At 30.6% G+C, this 20,411-nt stretch overlaps 2 protein-coding genes and 2 long non-coding RNA genes across 4 annotated transcripts; 2 read left to right on the forward strand and 2 right to left on the reverse strand.

The window, feature by feature from the left end:
• The first annotated feature begins 2,008 nt into the window (after positions 1-2,008).
• On the forward strand, positions 2,009-4,549 carry LOC105777409 (nascent polypeptide-associated complex subunit alpha-like protein 1). Its single transcript, XM_012600667.2, has 4 exons — positions 2,009-2,178; positions 2,272-2,365; positions 3,738-3,871; positions 3,966-4,549. The coding sequence occupies exons 1-4, from the start codon at positions 2,110-2,112 to the stop codon at positions 4,296-4,298; spliced, it is 630 nt and encodes a 209-aa protein (XP_012456121.1). The 5' UTR covers positions 2,009-2,109; the 3' UTR covers positions 4,299-4,549.
• A 2,533-nt stretch (positions 4,550-7,082) lies between these two features.
• On the forward strand, positions 7,083-9,063 carry LOC105777666 (uncharacterized). The gene is made up of 3 exons (XR_001128368.2): positions 7,083-7,250; positions 7,347-7,403; positions 8,409-9,063. It is a non-coding gene; the product is annotated as an uncharacterized LOC105777666 (long non-coding RNA).
• Positions 9,064-15,865: 6,802 nt separating this feature from the next.
• LOC128034144 (uncharacterized) lies at positions 15,866-17,380 on the reverse strand. The gene is made up of 2 exons (XR_008190252.1): positions 16,319-17,380; positions 15,866-16,224 (listed from the first exon to the last, which is right to left on the reverse strand). It is a non-coding gene; the product is annotated as an uncharacterized LOC128034144 (long non-coding RNA).
• A 679-nt stretch (positions 17,381-18,059) lies between these two features.
• LOC105777665 (hypothetical protein) lies at positions 18,060-19,831 on the reverse strand. Its single transcript, XM_012601031.2, has one exon. It carries the CDS (start codon positions 19,715-19,717, stop codon positions 18,590-18,592), a length of 1,128 nt encoding a protein of 375 aa, XP_012456485.1. The 5' UTR covers positions 19,718-19,831; the 3' UTR covers positions 18,060-18,589.
• Positions 19,832-20,411: the final 580 nt, after the last annotated feature.

The raw sequence follows: 20,411 nt of genomic DNA on the forward strand, positions 1-20,411 counted from the left end.
ATAATATATATATATATATATGCATGTTTCACATTACACGTCTACCTATATATTTTATACATGTGCTTATATATATATATTTTTCAACTTCTATATATATATATACTTTTATATTTTTAGTTTCAAATATTTTTACGTTTGTAAATATGTACATACGCATTTTTATATATTATTCTTCATAAAGTGTTTTTTACAAACGCATAACTTTTATTATCTTCTTTTCATATTTTCATTACTAGCATATATATTCTTAAGCTTTAAAATGCATGCATATGGTTTTGTACGTTTTACATACATTTTATTTCCTTTATTTTATCTTTTTATCCCTTATATTTTTATATACCTTATATTTTATATATACGTATTTATACATTTTTTTAAACATAAACACGTCCGCACATTTTATATTTTATTTTATTCTCATAATTTTACATTCATATATATATATATATGCATACATACATATTTTAATCCTTATACGCTCATATTTCATAAATATTTTGTTTTCATAGTTTTATAAATAAATATATGTATATATGTGTATACACTTATATTTTATAATGCATATGCATATTTTGTTTTTTATCTTCACAATTTTCACGTATACATGCATATGTTTTGCATGCATATTCTTAGAAATTATTGTAAGCTTGTTGTATATACTTCTTTACTTTCCTTGTTATATGTACACTTGTATTTACGTGTTAAATGCATGCTCATACATATTTTCGAACATACTTGTATATTGTACTCATATATATTTTGTAAACATGTATTCATATCGTTCTAAATTAAAGTTTTTGCTTCATATTATACATCAACTTTAACATACCCTTCTGGAAATATATTTTGGTTTTAACCATTCATCAAAGTTATTTTTTTATTTAAAGGTCTTTGAATGAAAGCATTTTTGGAAGTTTGGGATTTTTGAGGGGAATTGAGCCTTAACGTATTGGGTTCTGATTTTCTTTGTCAATCCTAAATGACTAAGAATATTTTTATTCAAAATGCATAAAAATCATTTTTGAGAACTTAACTTGTTGTGCCCTAACGTATTGGGTGTGGCATGTTACTTTCTCGAAATGAAGATTTTCGTATAAAATAAAAGTGATATTCAAGTTTGGGGATTATGAGGAATTGTACCCTAACGTATTGGGACTCGATTTCTTTACATGACTTGAACAATTGATTATCCTTTTGCCAATTTCACCATTCAAGCTTATTTTAAAATCTTTTTAACTTTCGACACAAAGACATTAAATAGTCAATTTGGTACCGATTTTTGGGCGTTACGAGGGTGCTAACCCTTCCTCGTGCGTAACTGACTCCCGAACCTGTTTTCAAAATTCGCAGACCAAAATGATTTTTGAGGTGGGCCGGTCACACCCTAATAAAGGATCGGTGGTGACTCCAGTTTTATTTTTAAAAAGTCGACAACTAAAATTTTTTGTTTTCAAAAGACGGTTTCGACACCCATCATATATATCACATTCATATATTTTTGTCTTACGCATATTATATCATATTTTAATTATTTTTAATGGGAATGAAAGTTGTAATGTTTTCTAATTGAAGTGACAAAGTTGTAATTTAGAAGAGGTGTTGTTCTTAGTGATATATAATTTTAGATTTAGTCTTTATACTTTAAAATTTTAAAATTCAATCATTTATATATCTGTAATTTAAAAGTCTAATCTAATCATTATCGTTGGTGGTCATTTCCATTAAAATTTATCACTTTATCATGTTTATTTTCCGTCAACCATGTGTCACTTTATATGAGGACATTCTAATCGAAATTCTAAGTTGACAAATTTTGACAAAAAATATTTAATTTTTAATGACAAGACTAAGCTTTTTAAATATTAAAAAAAAAAGCCAGAGGACTTAATTTTTAAGTTTTTAAATAGAGAGATTTAATCTTAAAATTTGTAAAAGTATAAGGACTAATGGCATATTTTATCCTTTAAGGGAACATTTGTTCTGCTTATTTATGAGGTCTCGTATAGCTTCCGGGGGCTTTTAGGGTTTTTCTTGGCTGTTTATATTTCCTTTTTTTTTTTTTTTGGTTATCGTTTTGGCTTCAGCTTATTTCTCTCAACTAAAAAAATGACTGCTCAAACAGACAAAGAGGTCGAAGAGATCCTCGCCGCTCATCTCGATCAACAGAAAATCCATGTAATTTCTTTCCCCTTTTCATTTTCCCAAAATAAATTTTATTTTCTTTTTACTGATTATTATTTATTTATTTTTATTATTTTCGATTCACAGTCTGAGCAACCCGAACAACCTGTAGTTGAAGATGACGACGACAACGATGACGACGACGATGATGACGATGACAAGGATGAAGATGATGCCGAAGGTAAATATTCGTTTTCATTTAATTTCATATTCATTTGTTAATATTTTAGATTTAGGGTCGAATTGATTTCAGTAGTGCTATCGTTTTTGGTTAATTATATATGTTTCCTGAATCTTGAATTATGCCTGAGCTTCGAATCAAGCTTCTAGTGTTTTTGTCTTGAATCCGATCGATTTTGATCTTGTTTGGACTCTTTTTTAAGCTTTGTTATTGATATCGGTGCTACTGCTATGAATCAAAACCCGGGAACTTTCAAGTCTAGGGTTCTTGATGGATTTAGATGCCTATTCATTTTCGTACTATGTTACATGAACTGGAGTGTAGATGTTGGATACAGTATATGTATGACATGGTATTCTTTTTTCATATATTTAGAGGGTTTTTAGAGGGGTTTATCTTCATATTTTTATTCAACTCGGATATGTGTCCAACATGCGTGTTGGATTCATCTATGAACTCAATATTTTATGTTAATGTATTCTATGCATTGCAAGTTTCGTTTCTCTCTGTACCATTCTTCAAGATGTTTTAAGTGATAGTGGAGATTTATATCTTGCTAAAATATGGTATTCTTCATATCACTTGTGTTTAGAGTTTCATATTCGGGAGGGTTGGGACTCTTTCTGTTAAGAGATTCATCTTTTGTGTTGTTGTTCTGTCTCTGGGCATGGTTAGATTCTTTTAAGTTTGTCTCTGTATTTGGAGGTCCTTGAAATTGATATTGCTATATCCATGTACCAGATACGGATACTTAAAAAGAAAAAGAAAAGAAAAAGATCTCAAGTAATATAGGTTTGAGTATTTAATTTTAAGTTAACTGAATCTTGAACCATGCCCGACCTTCAGATCAAGGCATCAAGTTCTATATGATCTTTTACTTGGATTGATTCGATTTTGATCTAGTTTATTGATATTAGTGCCACTGCTATGAATCAAAATTGGGAAACCTGCATGTCTAGGGGTTTTGGTGGATTTAAATACCATCTCATATTTATCCTATGTTAAGACTTGGATTTAAGTTTTGGATATGGCATGCATCTGATTGTTGGACATATATTTACAGGGCTTTAAATGGGTATTAAGAAAATGAAGTTGGATTCATTTATTAACTCACTGTTTTATGTTCTTAATGTATTCTATGTTTTGCAAGTTTTACTATTCTGCTAAGTGTTTTAAGCTGTTATTGAGATTTATATCGAGCTAAAATATGTGTACCTTTTACCAAATTAATACGAATCAAGCCCTCTGGATCCTGCGTTTAGAATTCCACATTCAGGGAATGATAAGGATTGTCATTGAATGACGGTTGGGAATTTCTCTTGGTTTTTTTCTGTTAAGATGTTCATCTTTTACATTGTGTGTTCTGTCTTAGGCCTTCATGACGTAGATGGAACTGGTAGGTCAAAGCAAAGCAGAAGTGAAAAGAAGAGTCGTAAAGCGATGTTGAAGCTTGGGATGAAACCGATTCCGGGTGTTAGCCGGGTCACGATCAAGAAGAGCAAGAATGTGAGTCCCCTTTTCGTATTGTTAACCACTCGATACCCTCCTGTCCTTGTGCACTATTGCTTATCATGATAACCCATTTTTCCATTGAATTCAGATCTTATTCGTCATCTCGAATCCAGATGTCTTCAAGAGCCCTGCATCGGATACATATATAGTGTTTGGAGAGGCTAAGATTGAGGACTTGAGCTCACAACTGCAGACTCAAGCTGCTGAGCAGTTTAAGGCTCCGGATCTCAGCCATGTGATCTCCCAACCCGAGCCATCGACTGTGGCCCAGGACGATGAGGAAGTGGATGAGACTGGAGTCGAGCCAAAAGACATTGAGTTGGTGATGACACAAGCAGGAGTGTCGAGATCAAAGGCTGTGAAGGCACTCAAGGCTGCAGATGGGGACATTGTATCTGCTATAATGGAGCTAACAACTTAAATGAACATGGTGTGTGTTAGCGAAAGTTGATGGATTTTGCACTAGTAAATGTGTTCTATGAGAATTGCGTGTTATGTCATAGTCACAAGTTTTAATGCGATGTTGTTTTGGTGACTTTTTTGTTTTTGTTATTTTAATCATTTTCATTAGTTGAATTGCAATTTCTAGTCACTCTATTTGTTATGAAATGTTGGTATAATTAGAGTTGTGGTGGCAATCAGGCAGGTTCTGGTTGGGTTATTTTAGATTTATATTTTTTTCGGGTTCAAATTAGCATTGGCTCAGTTTTTGGGTTTGGGTTTTTTAGGCTTCATTTTTAAGACTCGAGGATTTAAATATATTTTGAATAATTTTGAGTTTTTAGATGGATTTAAATAATTTAAAATTTTTAAGCTTCAAATACTGTAGCTTTGAAAATATTGTATATATTTAATAGAAATCAAGGTAGTCGTTCTTCAGTTGATACAAAGTAATATATAGGTTTTGTCACTGTCAAGATTTTGGTGTATTTTGATTGTCTCAATGTGTTTTGATTTGTTTCAATCAATATAGGTTTGTATTGATACATATTGGTCTGCATGCAAAATTTTGATATTTTAAACCTAATTTTTATTTTATTTAAATTAAATATATTAAAGTTATTGAATTTAATTAATGATTTTAAAGCTTATATTTGCATTACTATAATTTATTAATAAACTAAAACTTGATAATTGAGATATATTTGTATGTATATATTATATATAATTTATGAAGAAACTGAAATTAGATTATAAATATACATATATGTGAAAGTAAAATATTCGATAGACTTAAAATGGTACATTGAAACACATCTATACCAGTACGTATTAGTATCAAGACAAAAATGGTGCGTTTGTCGGTATAGTACTGATTATCTTGATAAATATATTTTATATAAAAATATTAAAGTGCTTATTATATATAAAACCTATGATTATATGATATCTACACTAATTTTATAAGCATAATTAATATCATTATATGATATGCATACAAGTACTGATTTAAAAAAAATAGATGAAAATATATTTTATTGTTTATTGTATTACTATACAATTGAATAACTTTTTTATTAAAATTTATGACCCTAATATCCATATTCTAAAATATTTATATTACCCTAAGCTCAAACCTAAATAACATGCTAATTATTATCCAATCCCAAAATAAACTAATTATATCCTAAATTTCAAGATCAAAATCTAAAAAATCCCAATATCTAAATACAATTTGTAAAACTTAAAATTCAATTCAAATTTTAATGTAATAAAATGATATTTTATTTCGACATTAAAATTTTAATAATATTTTATGAATTACTAATTATATACATTTCATAATTATTTTATATGTTAACATATGAGCATAATTAATAATTTAACTAAATTTAGGTAAAAATTTAATACTATAATATACATTAAAAGTTTTATTAATAGTTATATAATATAATATTATAGTATAGTATATAATGTAATACTATATGTATTAATAGTTATGTAGTACTTACTTTTTATACATATAATATTTTAACAATTCGACCGTTAAATTTAATGTTTTATTCATGTAAAACGTTCATGTCAAGTTTTGAATAAATTAAAATGTTTAACAATTGGTTTAACATAAACAACTTTCAACTATTGAATATATTAATAAAGATGACATTCTCAATCAATACGATAATGATATTGAATTTATTTGAAACTTTATGTCCATGACAAACATAACCATATTGATAAATTCAAAGTTCTTATTTCTTTTTGATACATGAACTACCCGTAACCCCTCCCAATCCCTAACTAGGAGGATAAACTCATTGTTTATGTTGTAGGTACACACGTATCAAATTTGATCCTCATGTTTTAAATATGTTACATGTCATATTTGAACTAGTATTTAACACCCAAGCTGATCAATGGTTAGGCAGATAAAATGACCTAATTTATACAGTATTGATACTTTAAGGAATCAATAAGAATAATTTGAAGTTTAAGAACTAATTTAGAATCTAAACTATAGTTTGAGGACATTTGATGTAATTAATCTTATCTTTAATATGAAGAATAATCTATATAGTTGTAAACTTGAAATTTTTATTAAATAATTAATCTATTTTTATTTTTTGGACTAATATGAGGTAAGAAAAGGTGATGTTTCGAGATCAATCCAATGTCACATGCATAAAGTGGAAGATTGATTGATGCAATTTGGAAAAAGATGAACAAAGATCAAATGGCCGAATCTCATTTGCCTCGGATATTTATTGAAACTGTTATGAACCTTGCAAGAGTTTCCATGTTAGAGTATTAAAATGGTGATGATGATGGTATTCAACATGGCAACACTAAGGAGACAGTGTTACCATTATTTATTCGCTCAGTTCCTACACTAAAATGAAAATACTGTCAATTAAGTCACTAATGTAATAACAGAGACTTGTGCTGATATGAAATTTTAGTTGACACTTGGTCTCAGGCTCTAACCCTGAACTACACCATCAATTAAGCCACTTGTATAATGAAAAAAGACTCGTCTTAATTAGGGGTGAGCAAAATTCGATTCGATTCGATTCAAAAAAATCGAAAAAAATTTTGAATTTCGAATTATTCGAATAGAGTTAATTGAAGCAATTCGATTTTTTTTTGAATTTCGAGATTAAATCGAGTTGAATTTTCAAATTCGAATAATTCGAATGTAAACTATATTTTTTATTTTTAAAATACACTACATATATTTTTTATTTTTAAAAAACACTACATTTAAAAATTAAAAGTTAAAACAAAATCACTTCCAAAATCCCTAACTAAGCCCGTGTCCTCCCTCCTCCCTTTTTTTCCCAATTCGAAAATCTTCACCTCCGGTCCACCCTCCTCCACCGATCCACCTCTGGTCCTCCACGGCTGACGGCTCCACCCAATTCCAAAATCAGAGGTATGTTAACTTTTATTACTTTCCTTACACTGTATTTATATACGGTCTGAAAAGTCTTCAATGGGTTTCTTAGTTTCTGGACTTTCTTCCTTGCAGTACCTTGATTTGAGCTCTGCCTCTGCGAATCTTTCTAAAGCAATTGATTGGGTACAGGTAACATTCAAACTTCTCTCTTTGTTGGAGTTGCACTTGTCAGCTTGTGGTTTAGAAGACTACTCTCAACTCTCAAGCTAAAGTTGGAAAACCTGTATTGCACAAGCATGCCTTTCATTTTAATTGATGCTTTTATTTGTCTGGTACCTTTAGAAACAAAAACATACAAAATAGGTTTAGGGTTTGATTGTCTTCTGTTTTTTATTTGTTCGTACATACATTAATAAATGGAGTCTCCCAATTACCTATACTGCTATACACTTGATCGGTTGATCCCAGTCTTGGTAAACAGCAGAAAGTCAGAAATTGTTGTTCTTTGTGTGTTTAAAATTTTGTCTTTGTAATTTGACTAAACGCAAAAAGTCGGATTCTTTCTTCTCAAATTTCAATTTTCATGGTTTAATTCTTTAAAGAACAGAGCTATGTTTTTGTATAAAAAAAATTTCACTGACATTTTTTTTAACGAAATGCAGCAAGTCCATCGAAAAAAGGTGGGTTTTTTCTTTTCTTTTCAATGACTTACTTTTTTAATCCTTCTGGAGTTACTTTAACCCAATACAGTTGTCTTCTTTACTAACCTGTTTGCTAAGTTGATAATCTGAAACTTTGATTAGTTATAAAGGAATAATATTATTATCTGCTCAATGATTAGTCAATGTTTCTGCGCATATTTTCTAATCTGCCCTTTTATATATTATGATGATTGTCAAAATTTTTGATACTGTGTTCACTTGTAGGCTGTAGCTTGTTGGTTATGAGTTAAAATTTTAATATTGAGTAGTTTTTTCTTCTTTCCTGTTAGAGTATGATGCAGAAAATCCAAAAATTATCTCAAAATGCGAGCATCATTTTCACCTTGCATGTATTCTTGAATGGATGGAAAGAAGTGACACATGTCCTGTCTGTGATAACGTTTATCTTAAAACTACATTCATCTCTTATAAGTCAATAGGAATTATTCTATATAACCTAGCGAAATAACAATCCAGTTTTCTTATTATGCAGGAAATGATATTCAACCTACCCATCGATTAGTTTCCTTCTGCTTGATGGACTCAGCTTTAGCTGCTTGAAGTTTGTTGCAAAGGTTACAACTTGCTAAACGCATCAGAATTTCAGTTTTTACTTTTTCCGTGTTTCATCATGTATTTAGTGGCACTGCTGCAGATTTGGCAATATTTTAGCTTCAAATTTCTTTTTCTTCATTTCCTTCTTAACAAATGAAAAGAAAAGGAGAAAGAAATGCAGAAAAAGTAAACAAAAACAGATTTGGTACCATTTTAAAAGTTAATATTCATGGCCTATGTGTTACCCTAAATGTCTAGTTCAGGATGTCATCAGTTTCTACTCTCTGCCTTCACCAATGAGCGAGTACCTGAAGATGTATAAAATAGGGAACACAATAATATCATGCTGGTTTGTAAAGCCTTCTTTGTCCAGAAAATCCTGCTTAGTTGCCCAAAGCAGCACATTAGCTCTCTCTATGTGTCTCTCTCTCTCTCACCCACGCACATATGTTTCCATGAGCCTGCAAATTCGTATCTTGCAAACTGATATCACCCTTCTTTCGACTCATGCTATTTACTTGGACTTTTACTTATGTTTTTTATTATGATCTTTTTGTATTATTTTTGTTGTTTATTTGGAATCATGTTGTTTATTTGGGTTGATGTTGTGTTACTTTTATTTATTCACTTATTTACTTCAATTTTTTGTTGTATGATTATGTTTAAAAACTTTAAAGAAAATTATTTTTTGAAAAATTACATAAAAATAAACAACAATAATTTTATTTTATTTTTAAACTTAACTCGAACAAATAATTCGATTCGATTCGATTTCTATTCGATAAAACTTCTAATAAAGTTAGGATGATAAAATAAGATTCGAAAACTCGATTAATTCGAAAATTTTTGATTCGATTCGATTCGATCGAATGCTCACCCCTAATCTTAATATCAAATTTTTAGTTTACACTTAATCACCAATACAAAATTCGGATTACATTTTCCCTTCTTCTTGTAAAAGAATTTATTAAAAACAATAAATAAATCCCAAAATGATTTTCTCATCACATAGTATAGTGTGCCTAATCACTTACGTCCTTAATATGGTAATGTAAAACTATCTTGTCACAAATTACCAAATAAAATTAAATATATTATTTAGAATAGATGGGTATAATGGCACCATACATCTCTAAACTATCATTTAAATTTAAAATTAATACTAAATTTCAAAATATATTAATTGAATGTATTTGACCTTTTGTAAACTTAACAGCATGTTTGAATCACATGAGGAGCATTTGTATTGAACTCGACACCAACTGATTACAATAATATAATTTACACTCATTGGTGTCGAGGTCGGATTTGTTAGATGACTTCTTCAAATTTTGCCCCATAAATATCTCCCATAAGCCCATTCATTATGCAGCTCTTAGATGCTAGGGTTTACGGGTTTAGGTGTAATAAAGGTTTTCATTGCTTTGAAATGAAGCCACGTGAGAAAAATTACCTTTTTACCAACATCAACTCATTATTTCTATGGGGTGGGAAAAAGGATATGGTTTTCCACCCAGTCAAACCATTTCCGTCGGTTTATTGCACTATACAGAAATCACCCACTTTCGGGAAACATGAAACCTACTAGCTTAATCAAATTCGTCACAATTCACAAACCACAAGTTTTTTTTGTCCATATTGTTGAAAATTTTCACTATAGTAATCTGTTAACGAATAAAAATATATAAATATAAATAAACAAATATTTTTATTTGTAAATTAAATTAAATAATTTATATTTAAATTATCGAATGTGAAAAATCAATAAATAACATAACAAAAACCAGAAATCAAAAAGAAAAAAACAAGTTTTACATATTCGGCCGCTCCTACGGTACTTGGAGAAATGTTGGTCGAATGTCTCACAGGATACAACAACACGATGGTCGAAGTAGTAGCACATCTGCAGTGATCAACGAACAAACGATGCATTTTTCTAACACCGAAACGTTGGAAAATATGGAGAGGAAAAGAGAAAAATTTTGGAGAGAAAATAATCTCGGTGTGAGAGAGTGAGATTTAGCAAAAAATTCTGAAGAAGTCTTAGCCTTTTATAGGCAAAGTGGAAGAATTTTGAAAACATCCATGTATAAGGAGACAATCTGCATTAAAGGGGAAATTAAATCAATTTGATTAAAATCAAATCAAATTGATTAGAATTAAATAAAATCAGGATATATGTCCTTTTAAATCAAATATTGTATATATTTGTTGAGAAAAAAATAAATTCTGTGTTGGGTTAAAATATCCGTAGGACCATTTTGGACTCAACCGTTTGGAGATTCCGCATTGTCCATGTTGTGCGAGTACACCCAACCCCACACCCTTGCGTGCGAGACAAGATTCCAAGCTTAGTAATTCAATTACTTTTTAAGTGGGTTCTCATATATACACGCATTCCACACTTGGCCTTTAACCAATATGGGATCTAAACTTTTCTTTTCCTCAACAAATATTCACAAGTAACTTACTTTGAACATCAATTTCTCATTCATCACTCAACCATTTTGAGCATATGATATACCGTTGTAAAGGTATTATGAAACCATAATTTTATGATTCAACTCTCCACCTTTACCAATTGAGAATATGCCTTAAAGTTTCCATAAATTACAATTTTTCCAACAATCAATTTTGTTGCACAGCAAAAACTTATTTTTTTTAACTTGAGCATTTGTGTTATTTATAACAATAAATCATTTATCAAATTAATATATGTATTTTGGGGTAGACAATCTTATTTGTTTCTCTATTTTCAACCAATATCCTCTTTTCTTCTATTCTCGAACCCTTGGTTTGCTTAAAAAATGGGCTCAAAATTCGCAAGCCAATAACACAATGAAAACTTATTGGTATTCCATATGGAAAACCAATTTCTCTCTAGTGGCTACAAACCTGACAAAAAAATCTCTTGAAAAATAGAATTTGCTTAAATGAAAATTTCACTAAATTTCGACAGAGCAACTGCACTCAAGAATGTATATTTTGACCTAACCCGTAGTCTCTATTTATAGAAAAAAAGAACAAGTGTCTTACTCGAACAAAGGAACAAAAAATAATAATATTTTAATAAAAATATGTGTCTCTATTATTTGGCCTTTTAACCAACCCATTAATAAATATTTTTTTATTCTTAAAATATTATTTATTTATTTATTTATTTATTTTAATCAATTAAAGTATTTTCTCAACCAAATTTTGTTGGGTCCAAATTAATATTTTGACAAACAATTTAAGCAATGCCAAAAGTAGTGCCAAATCTATTCCAACTACTTCAAGCAAAAGAAATGTAAAGTGCAAAAAAATAAATAACACAATAGATGTTTACGTAGTTTGATTTTCCTTACATTTGCGGTGTCTTGCTCGGAGAGAATATTCACTATCTTAGTACCTTGTACAACAAGTGAATCCGACCTTTAACATTCGCCAATGTTGACTTCTCACTTTTGTACCTAAGATCTAAACATCTCTCTTCTAAGTTCTTCCCTTGAAAACTTAAGAGAGTTAACCAAGTAACACAGTTGATTATTACAAAATAATACACTCTCAATTTAGGTTCTTCATTTGAACAAAATAAGTGCTCTCAACTTATGTATGAAACCTATACAAGTTTTCATACTATGAACTTGCTAACATAACCCAATCTATACAAGTAATTATATATCTCTTAATATAAGCAAAATAATTATGACATAAATCACAAAAGATAAGACTTCCAATTAGCTAAGGATATCTTCCCATTAATCGACCTGGTTCGATCCTTAGTTTTAGGGATGCCAATAAAGTTCGATCCAATCCCAACAAATCTTCAAGATACCATAAATGAATGATAGGGATGAAAGAATCATAATCAACCAAGCAGGTCACAGCCCAAACAGATCTAGCGTTAATTCAACTTGAGTCATGTTTGATGTATTGCCAGTCAAAATAATCACATCTATATCTCTATCTTCTTGGAGTCAATCGCTCCAATACCCAAGACAATATACCTCCCCATTTGGACTTGATAGACAGTATAATAGTACTTGAACCGATTTTCTCAATTTTGACTCATCATATTATGGACCATTTAAATTACCTACTAATATAAGTTTTCTCGAATTATGATCCAACCATATAATGCACCTTAGTATTGGTTAAACATTAGGCAATAAGTGAGTCAATATTACTTATACATTTTTCTTTACAAAAACCATTGAGAATAAATATAAACAATATTAATGTGAATGGTGGAAGTTCTGTTAAACCAACCTATTTTAAGAATTACAAATATATATAACAAAACCTATACTATGGGCACTAGATCCCAACACATCGGGCTATTTCAACAAACAAATGGCATTGAGAATACACCTCCTCGTACTGCGTTTGCTGGGTTCATATGGCTAGCTTATGGGACCAACAAATATGACCAAGCAACCTATTAGAAATTTTATCCTTAGTGCAGTGATTTCATCATGACTACTTGAAATGTTCGAAATAATTGAATAAATAAAATTACTCCATTTTCATTTAATTAAATGTTTGTCCTTAAGGTTTTTGTGTGAAAAACAAAATGTATAAGTAAATATTAGCTCATTGATTACCTAAAGTTTAAGTAATAACAAATTGCATATGTCCACGAATTATAATGCGAGAAGATAAATTATGATAGTAAGTAATCTAATCCGTAGTCCGTAGAATCATATTGAGCAAATAATTCCTTTAAGGGACTATTATATCGTCTATAAGTCCAATTGAGAAGATAAGTTTGTTGTGACTTTCAAAGCAGGATTGACTTAGAAATAGAAAAATAGATGTAATTGTCTGAACTAACAATGCAATAGATAAAACCTAAGTTGAATTTATCCTAGATTCGTTTATGGATTTTTTTTCACTTGTGACATTCATTATGTGAATTACCTAAATCATGAGTAAGTGAATAGTCATATGTGTGTAACTCATGTACTTTGATATATTAAAAATATGTACTCTCATGATAGTGAGTTGAAAGTTGATATGTTGACAACATGACTTGTGCATGGCATGATTTTACTCATAATAGAGGAATAATAAGTCAATTTTAAAAGAGTAAATGATATTCTCTCAATGATATTATATGTAATGATCATTTTCATTGCAAAAGAAATAATGGTAACCGTAATATAAAATTGATCGAATTAGGTGAACGAATTTAACTTAGAGGGATAGTGGATATCCTATGAGAGTAACACATATGATAAGATCATTAGACTAGAACTTAATATATATAACTTTCAGAATGGTATACAGTGTAGAGATCAATCATGATACTTTTAGTGGATTGACTCTACGACTAAATAATTTTGTAATTAATAAACAAAAGTCAAAACATAATTACAAATTATTTAAGTCATAATTATATATGTTGATTAATACCTTTGCTAGCTCATTATAACTAAACGGATTGCATAATAAGAACAAATTATATTAATTGATTTAACGACATATGAGAAATAGATTGCATAAATGGTTATTCGTAGTAAATGTACTTTCTCGAAAAGGTAAGAGATTACTTGGTATTAATTTAATTTCTTTGGATTATTACTTAATTGTATAAATAAATTAAATAATTGAGTCGAAAATAAGAATTAAATTAAATAGTTCACAATTATTTTTTCAAACAATTAAATTAATTTACACATAGATTTAAATATAGTAAAGCCGTCATACTTCTGATGAAATTAAAGAGACGTGAGCACATATTTAATTTTGGAAGAATATTTTATTGTTGAGTTGAATACTTATATAAGCTTGGTTTTTTTTTATTTAATTCAAGAGAAGTGAGCACATATAATTAAACCGAACATGGACCGGCTCAACTAGTCCATCAAGGTTAGAATGTCTAGGCACATATTTTATGTATTACAAATATATACAAGTATAACTCGTGCAACACTCCTCTAAATAAATCCTATATATGTTGAAAAATGTACACATAACATACCAAGGGAACACTCTATCAAAAATTAGTGGAAATTTATTTGAGTACTCAAATAAATTCTATTATTATTGGGGTTTTATTCTAAATTTGTGATATTATAATTGCAATTATAGGGTAATACCTAGGAGCTACCGGTAGTCCTAATTGGAATTGAATTCCTCTAAAATAATTCATTTTATGTATTTCAAATACAAGTATAACTCTTGCAAATACTTTTCTATATAAATCATATGTGTCGAGAAATATACGTACAATATACTAATAAATTATATTTTTCTTGAGTTTTTATTTTGAATTTGTGAGATTATAATTGCATTCATCTAGCAATTATAATTCAAATTTAGAAGTTATTTTTTGGTTCTAGGATCCCCAAATAGAAGAAATTGACTTACCTTTCGTTGTTTGGGTTTTTGAGTTAGAGAATGACAGAAAATATCATCTGGCTGAAAGCTGGAATGGATTAAACTCTAGTTTAGATCAATTAACAAATTTGGGTACCTTTCCAAAGCCATTTGTGATTTCAATCTCTCGTCGAGCCTAAAAACAGAAGTATTTAACTTGATCAGATATATTACTATAAATATCACGATAAAGATTGGCCTTAAAAAAAGGTTTTAAATTTTGGCTACGTCTTCTAAACGATTTTCAAACACAGGAAAAAGGGATAGTGTTTACGACATACCTACGTTACAGTCCTTGTAATTGTGGCGACATGCATAACGTCTGAACCATACATAGATAGTTATATTAGTCACTTGAATCAATCACAGGGTGAATCTTTTTTTGTGGAATTAGGTAAATGGTTTATGCCATTTTTCCATTGAATGAATAAACATATACGTATTGTCCAATTACATTGGTTGACATATTATTTTATGTCAATTTTTACTGCACTTGACAAAATTTTCTTCTTCTAGTTGTCTAACATATAAATGGTTGAAACACTAAATCCTAAACGAAATGAATAAAAATGGATTGTGGGAGGTTTTTATGTTTATTTAATCCAAATTCATATATACATTCAATGGTCAGAAAAAAAAGGGTAATACAACAAAATAAAAAAAATATCATTCCTGATCTGCTTGGTGCATCGAATCTTCTTCTGTTATCTGGGCAAATCCAGGATCAACCATTACATCTGCAAAGTCATGACCGAAAAGTACAATAGCTAGGGCATCTTCAGCAAGAACGCCTTTGCCTCGTCCTACACCCCAGCCTCGGCCTTTACCTCAAGTCTGATGTCTATCTCAACCGCGACCATTTTGCCCAACCCTAAAACTTTTGTTGACGAATACACTTATGCCACGACACAGTTATAGATTCCTCCCTCCAACTTGACCTCGAGCGGTATTTTGGGTGCATGCTTCCACGTTCCTCCTCCGATGTTCAAAAACTGAATGATTGATCCAAATTTATGGAGCTTATCTAAACGGATACATGTGCGGTTTACTGTTGACCCTAAACCATTTCATATATATCTCGAAAACTGCAAAATAGTCATTCTCGATCAATGAACTTTGTGGCCTATGTTGGAGATGATTACTCCAATGTGTCACGTGTCGTACAAATTTAACGGTCCAATTGCGCTTCTAAACCAAATACAAATTTATAGGATGATAGTAATCCATGTTCTCTAGATCTGCTAAAATTTCTTGGACTATCCCAAACTGTTGTAATACCCAACACAACTAATGTCACTCGAAGCAAGAAAAGCATATAAGGGATGTGTGTACACAGCAAAAGCATATAATATAGTTGCAATCTCTCCCACTTGGTGCGCTATCTACAAAAACTACAGAAATAGAAGAAAAAAATATTAAATTTAAATTCCATTTAATATTATATTAATTAAACTAAACAAACTCCACCACATAAAAACAATTTACCAAATTATTGGATTCCCTATTAATTACTCCTTGTATCGATTGGTGTGTTGTATGATCAAAATGCTTAAATCACCTAATAAATTACAAAATATCAGTATAAATAAAACACATAAAAATAATGGGTTTTTGAAGTAGTGATTCTACTTTTACCTTCTAGCTGGAAAAAACCTAAGAGAGAACAGAAGTTGATATCATCTACACAACTGTAAAATCACAAGGAAACTATTCACTTTCTCGTTCCCCACTTTACATCCCTTGTACAACGCCTTGTATAGGGGCAAGCCAAAATGACAAATTCTCAACTTTATGTACCAACCATTCGAAAATTTGATAACGGGAGGTATATGGTATAAACTAAGGGTGGGTTTGGATGGGCGATTAGGTGCAGTGCAGTGCGTTTAGTTTACTTTTAGTCTCACACTACAGTGTCGCTACAGTATCTAATCTCACCGCCACTGTTGTTTTTACACTAACCGCAGGTAAACGCACCGCCCATCCTAACTCACCCTAAATTGCCAAACTTTTCTAAGATCAACACACCTCTAATTGAACATAGAACACAATTTGTTTTGATTTTCTATCAAAATCTAACAAGTTTGATTGCATATTTATATGTTTAAAAATTAAAGTTGTGTTTGAGTTTTTAAGTGAAACTCGACACCAATGAATGTCAACTTTAATTTATATTTTCATTAATATTTAATCAAAACTTAAACACTTGTGGATGTCTAGTTTAAAGTTTAGCTTTATCCACAATCATTTCAGAATTAAATTAAATTATTTCCATTTAATTTTCAAATATTACACCATGAAAACACTTACAAGTATCGAAGTACAATAATCATATCATAATAATTACCATGATTTCAAAAGCGCGCAGAATACAATAATCATACCATAATAATTACCATGATTTCAAAAGCGCGCAAAAAATTTAAAGACATTGATATGCGCTTTAAACTCAAACATCCATAGGTGTCAGGTTCCCTCTCCAAAAACAATTTAATAGAAAACTCAACCCCACCTCAATCATATTTGAATTTAATTTAATTTTTTATTTTTATTTTGAAACAATTAAGATCACATTTTTTTAATTGTTTTAATTTTGCATTTTGAAGGAAATAAGATCAAATTTTTTGAGCTTAAGACTTAAAACTTAATATATATATATATATATATATATATATATATTATTTACATAGTTTTTTATAAAACTTAATATATTTATCTTTTTATTTACATAGTTTTTTATTGAAGCAAAAAACTCAATATATGTATATATATCAGGGGTATTTTAGTAATATTGCAAGGTAAGACGAGTGGATTTACCTCAAACCCGAGCCCAACCCGATTATATATATATTTTAATTCCACCCAACTCAACCCGCCCCGTTCCAAACCCAATTTCTAAAAAGAATGCAACTCTTAACGAATTGGGCCGGATTCGGGTTTTGTCTTTCTCATCCCTAAATACATCTAGACTATACTTGACTGGCCAAATCAGAATTTTGGACTTTTGACAATGTTGAAACAATGAATTATCCCAAAAGGATTCAGGCAATGCTGAACACGGTTAACATGATGCAGCACGAAAAAGAAATCACAACGAAAACACCACATGACACAGCAGATACACAAACATTAGTAAAATCTATACAGTACAAATACTAACCAATCAAAAGTTATATAAATATAACATAACTTATTGAAAAATACAAGAACAAGATAAGAAGACACGAAATGGCAGGACAAAATTATGAGTTTTTAAGGCAATCAAGGTTCCTAATATAACAAAGAGTACGATCCACAAAAGAGACAAAAAATATAATGGCCACAAAGATGATATTAGGCAATCAAAATGTGAATACCACGAATACATTTTAGAACCGGTCAAACAGGAATGTGTATAGGTCTATGTGGCCTGGATACTTCATGTTCCTAAAGTACCCACGTATGGCATTTGTGTTTGGTTGAACATGGTTATTAGTGTACCATCCTTCAAATATATCGAAAATTTTACCATACCGGTCACGTATTCAGTATCCGACATGAGTAACACATGTCTAGGCAACTACAAACTAGAGTCGAACTTGCTGATTTTGGGATTTGTTGCCTCATTCTTGCCCCCTGCTGGTTTTCCTTTTCTTAACATACATGGTTATATAAATAAGGTCCGACAAATATATTGAAAAACTTACCCATATCAGAACACATAATCAGCAGCAGGCACTCACCCTGAATCTGAGTAACATAGATCTAGACAACTATGAACTACAAAGTTAAACTTGCTGATACGGGATCAATTGTTTCACTCTTGTCCCCGCTTGTTTTTCTCTTCTTAGCCTGCTGGTACAAATCCAACAAACCTGGAATTTTGTCCTTGTTCTTAGTTATATATTGCTCCAAAAATTTATGTTCAGACCATGTCATAATCCAAACAATCTTCTTATCTTCTTTGATAAGTTTCATCGACTCCAAAACCTTCAAAACCTTATACCTGGGGACAATCCGTTTATCAGCCGAATGCAGAAGCAATTTCGGGTACGATTTAATTGTTTGCGCATCCAACTTCATTGTATTCACATAAAAATCCATCAAAAACCGGAGTTTCCTTTCGGAACAAGCTAAACAAAGAGGGTCTTTCCTTAAAGTAATAGAAATTTCCTCTTTACTCCATCCTAGGCTCATAAATGCTTCAACTTTTTTCTTCCAATTAGCGTTGCTAACTGAACAAATAACCCTAAGAGCATGTATAAACCTAGGTTCTGCCGGCTCGAGACCGATTTCTTTAATGGTTTTAATGGCGTAAACCATTCGAGCATGGCTTTGCAAAATGACCCTAGGTTGTAATACTAACAATCTCGATATTCTACTAGCAGCAACTCCTTCACTAATCATCAACTCAACATTTGGTCGCACAATGGAATTCAGATTCAAAGTCAACAACCATGAAGATGATCGTCTAATAGCTACCGGGATTTCATCAGCTTTCAAAAATTGGGATAAAAACTCTAAAGTTGGCTTAATCTGAGCACCCAAGCTTCGAGAAAGAATCGAAGGATTCGATAGAATGAATTCAGGCAAAAGCTTACCTTTAATACCCTTTTCGATTAGATACTCGAGCCTGGGCTTAAACTTTGAGTTAAATCTGGAATGCACGATTTCGGGGCATTTTTCGACCAATGTGGCGATTTGGGTAGTGTTGAATCCGTAAGATTCCAAATTTTTGAAGAGGGATAAGGATTCAGGGGCGGCGTCACGGGGTATTATGAGGCGTTTGGAGAGTGGAAGAGCGGAGCTTGAAGAGGGCGGCTTTGAAATAGAAGAAAGGGTTGGGTGGGAATGAAGGAAGCGTTTTTGGTTGAGTGAAAGCAGATTTCTGAGAAGGATTTTCGCCATCCTTGGGAATATTGGTTCAGCGTTTAAGCAGCTGAAGAAGCAGCCCACTTACCGCAGGGCTTCAGCTCACTCACTATTTACAGCAAATGGAAATCAAGGGTTTTTACAAGGGTTAATTTCTGATATTAGTCCCTCTACTCTGCACTTTAATTTATCAATTTTAACATGCTATTTTAATACTGAAATTTGAAATTTCAATCGTAATCCAAACCGTAGTAATTAATTTTGTTTGGTTAAAATTTATTATTAGTAATGTATTATGTGTAATATATGTTCTCTAATAGAATTATTTTAGTTTTTATAATTTTCAATTTCAAAATTTTAGTCTTGATACAAACAAGAATCGGTAGTTAAATTTATTAACTGATTTTTAAAATAATACATAAAAATAACAATACGACATGAAATTACATGTAATAACATAATCTAACTCAACAAATAGCTTAAAATATAAATTCACAAAAAAATTTAAATGTGGTTTTAGGAAGAAATTATCTTATAGACCTTTCCACCGTATCATTCATAGTCCCATCTAATTAGAAGAAGATACATTATCCTTTTTCCACATCATATGTACATTTGGACTAAACTTCCAAATCAAAATGATATGTTCTCTTCTGATTGGACAAAATCATAGATGATGAAAAGAATACATAAAATAATTTCACAGTTTGAGTGGTATTCATGCTTGAAT

This window comes from Gossypium raimondii, chromosome 10 (genome assembly GCF_025698545.1).
Source record: "Gossypium raimondii isolate GPD5lz chromosome 10, ASM2569854v1, whole genome shotgun sequence".
NCBI lineage: Eukaryota > Viridiplantae > Streptophyta > Magnoliopsida > Malvales > Malvaceae > Gossypium > Gossypium raimondii.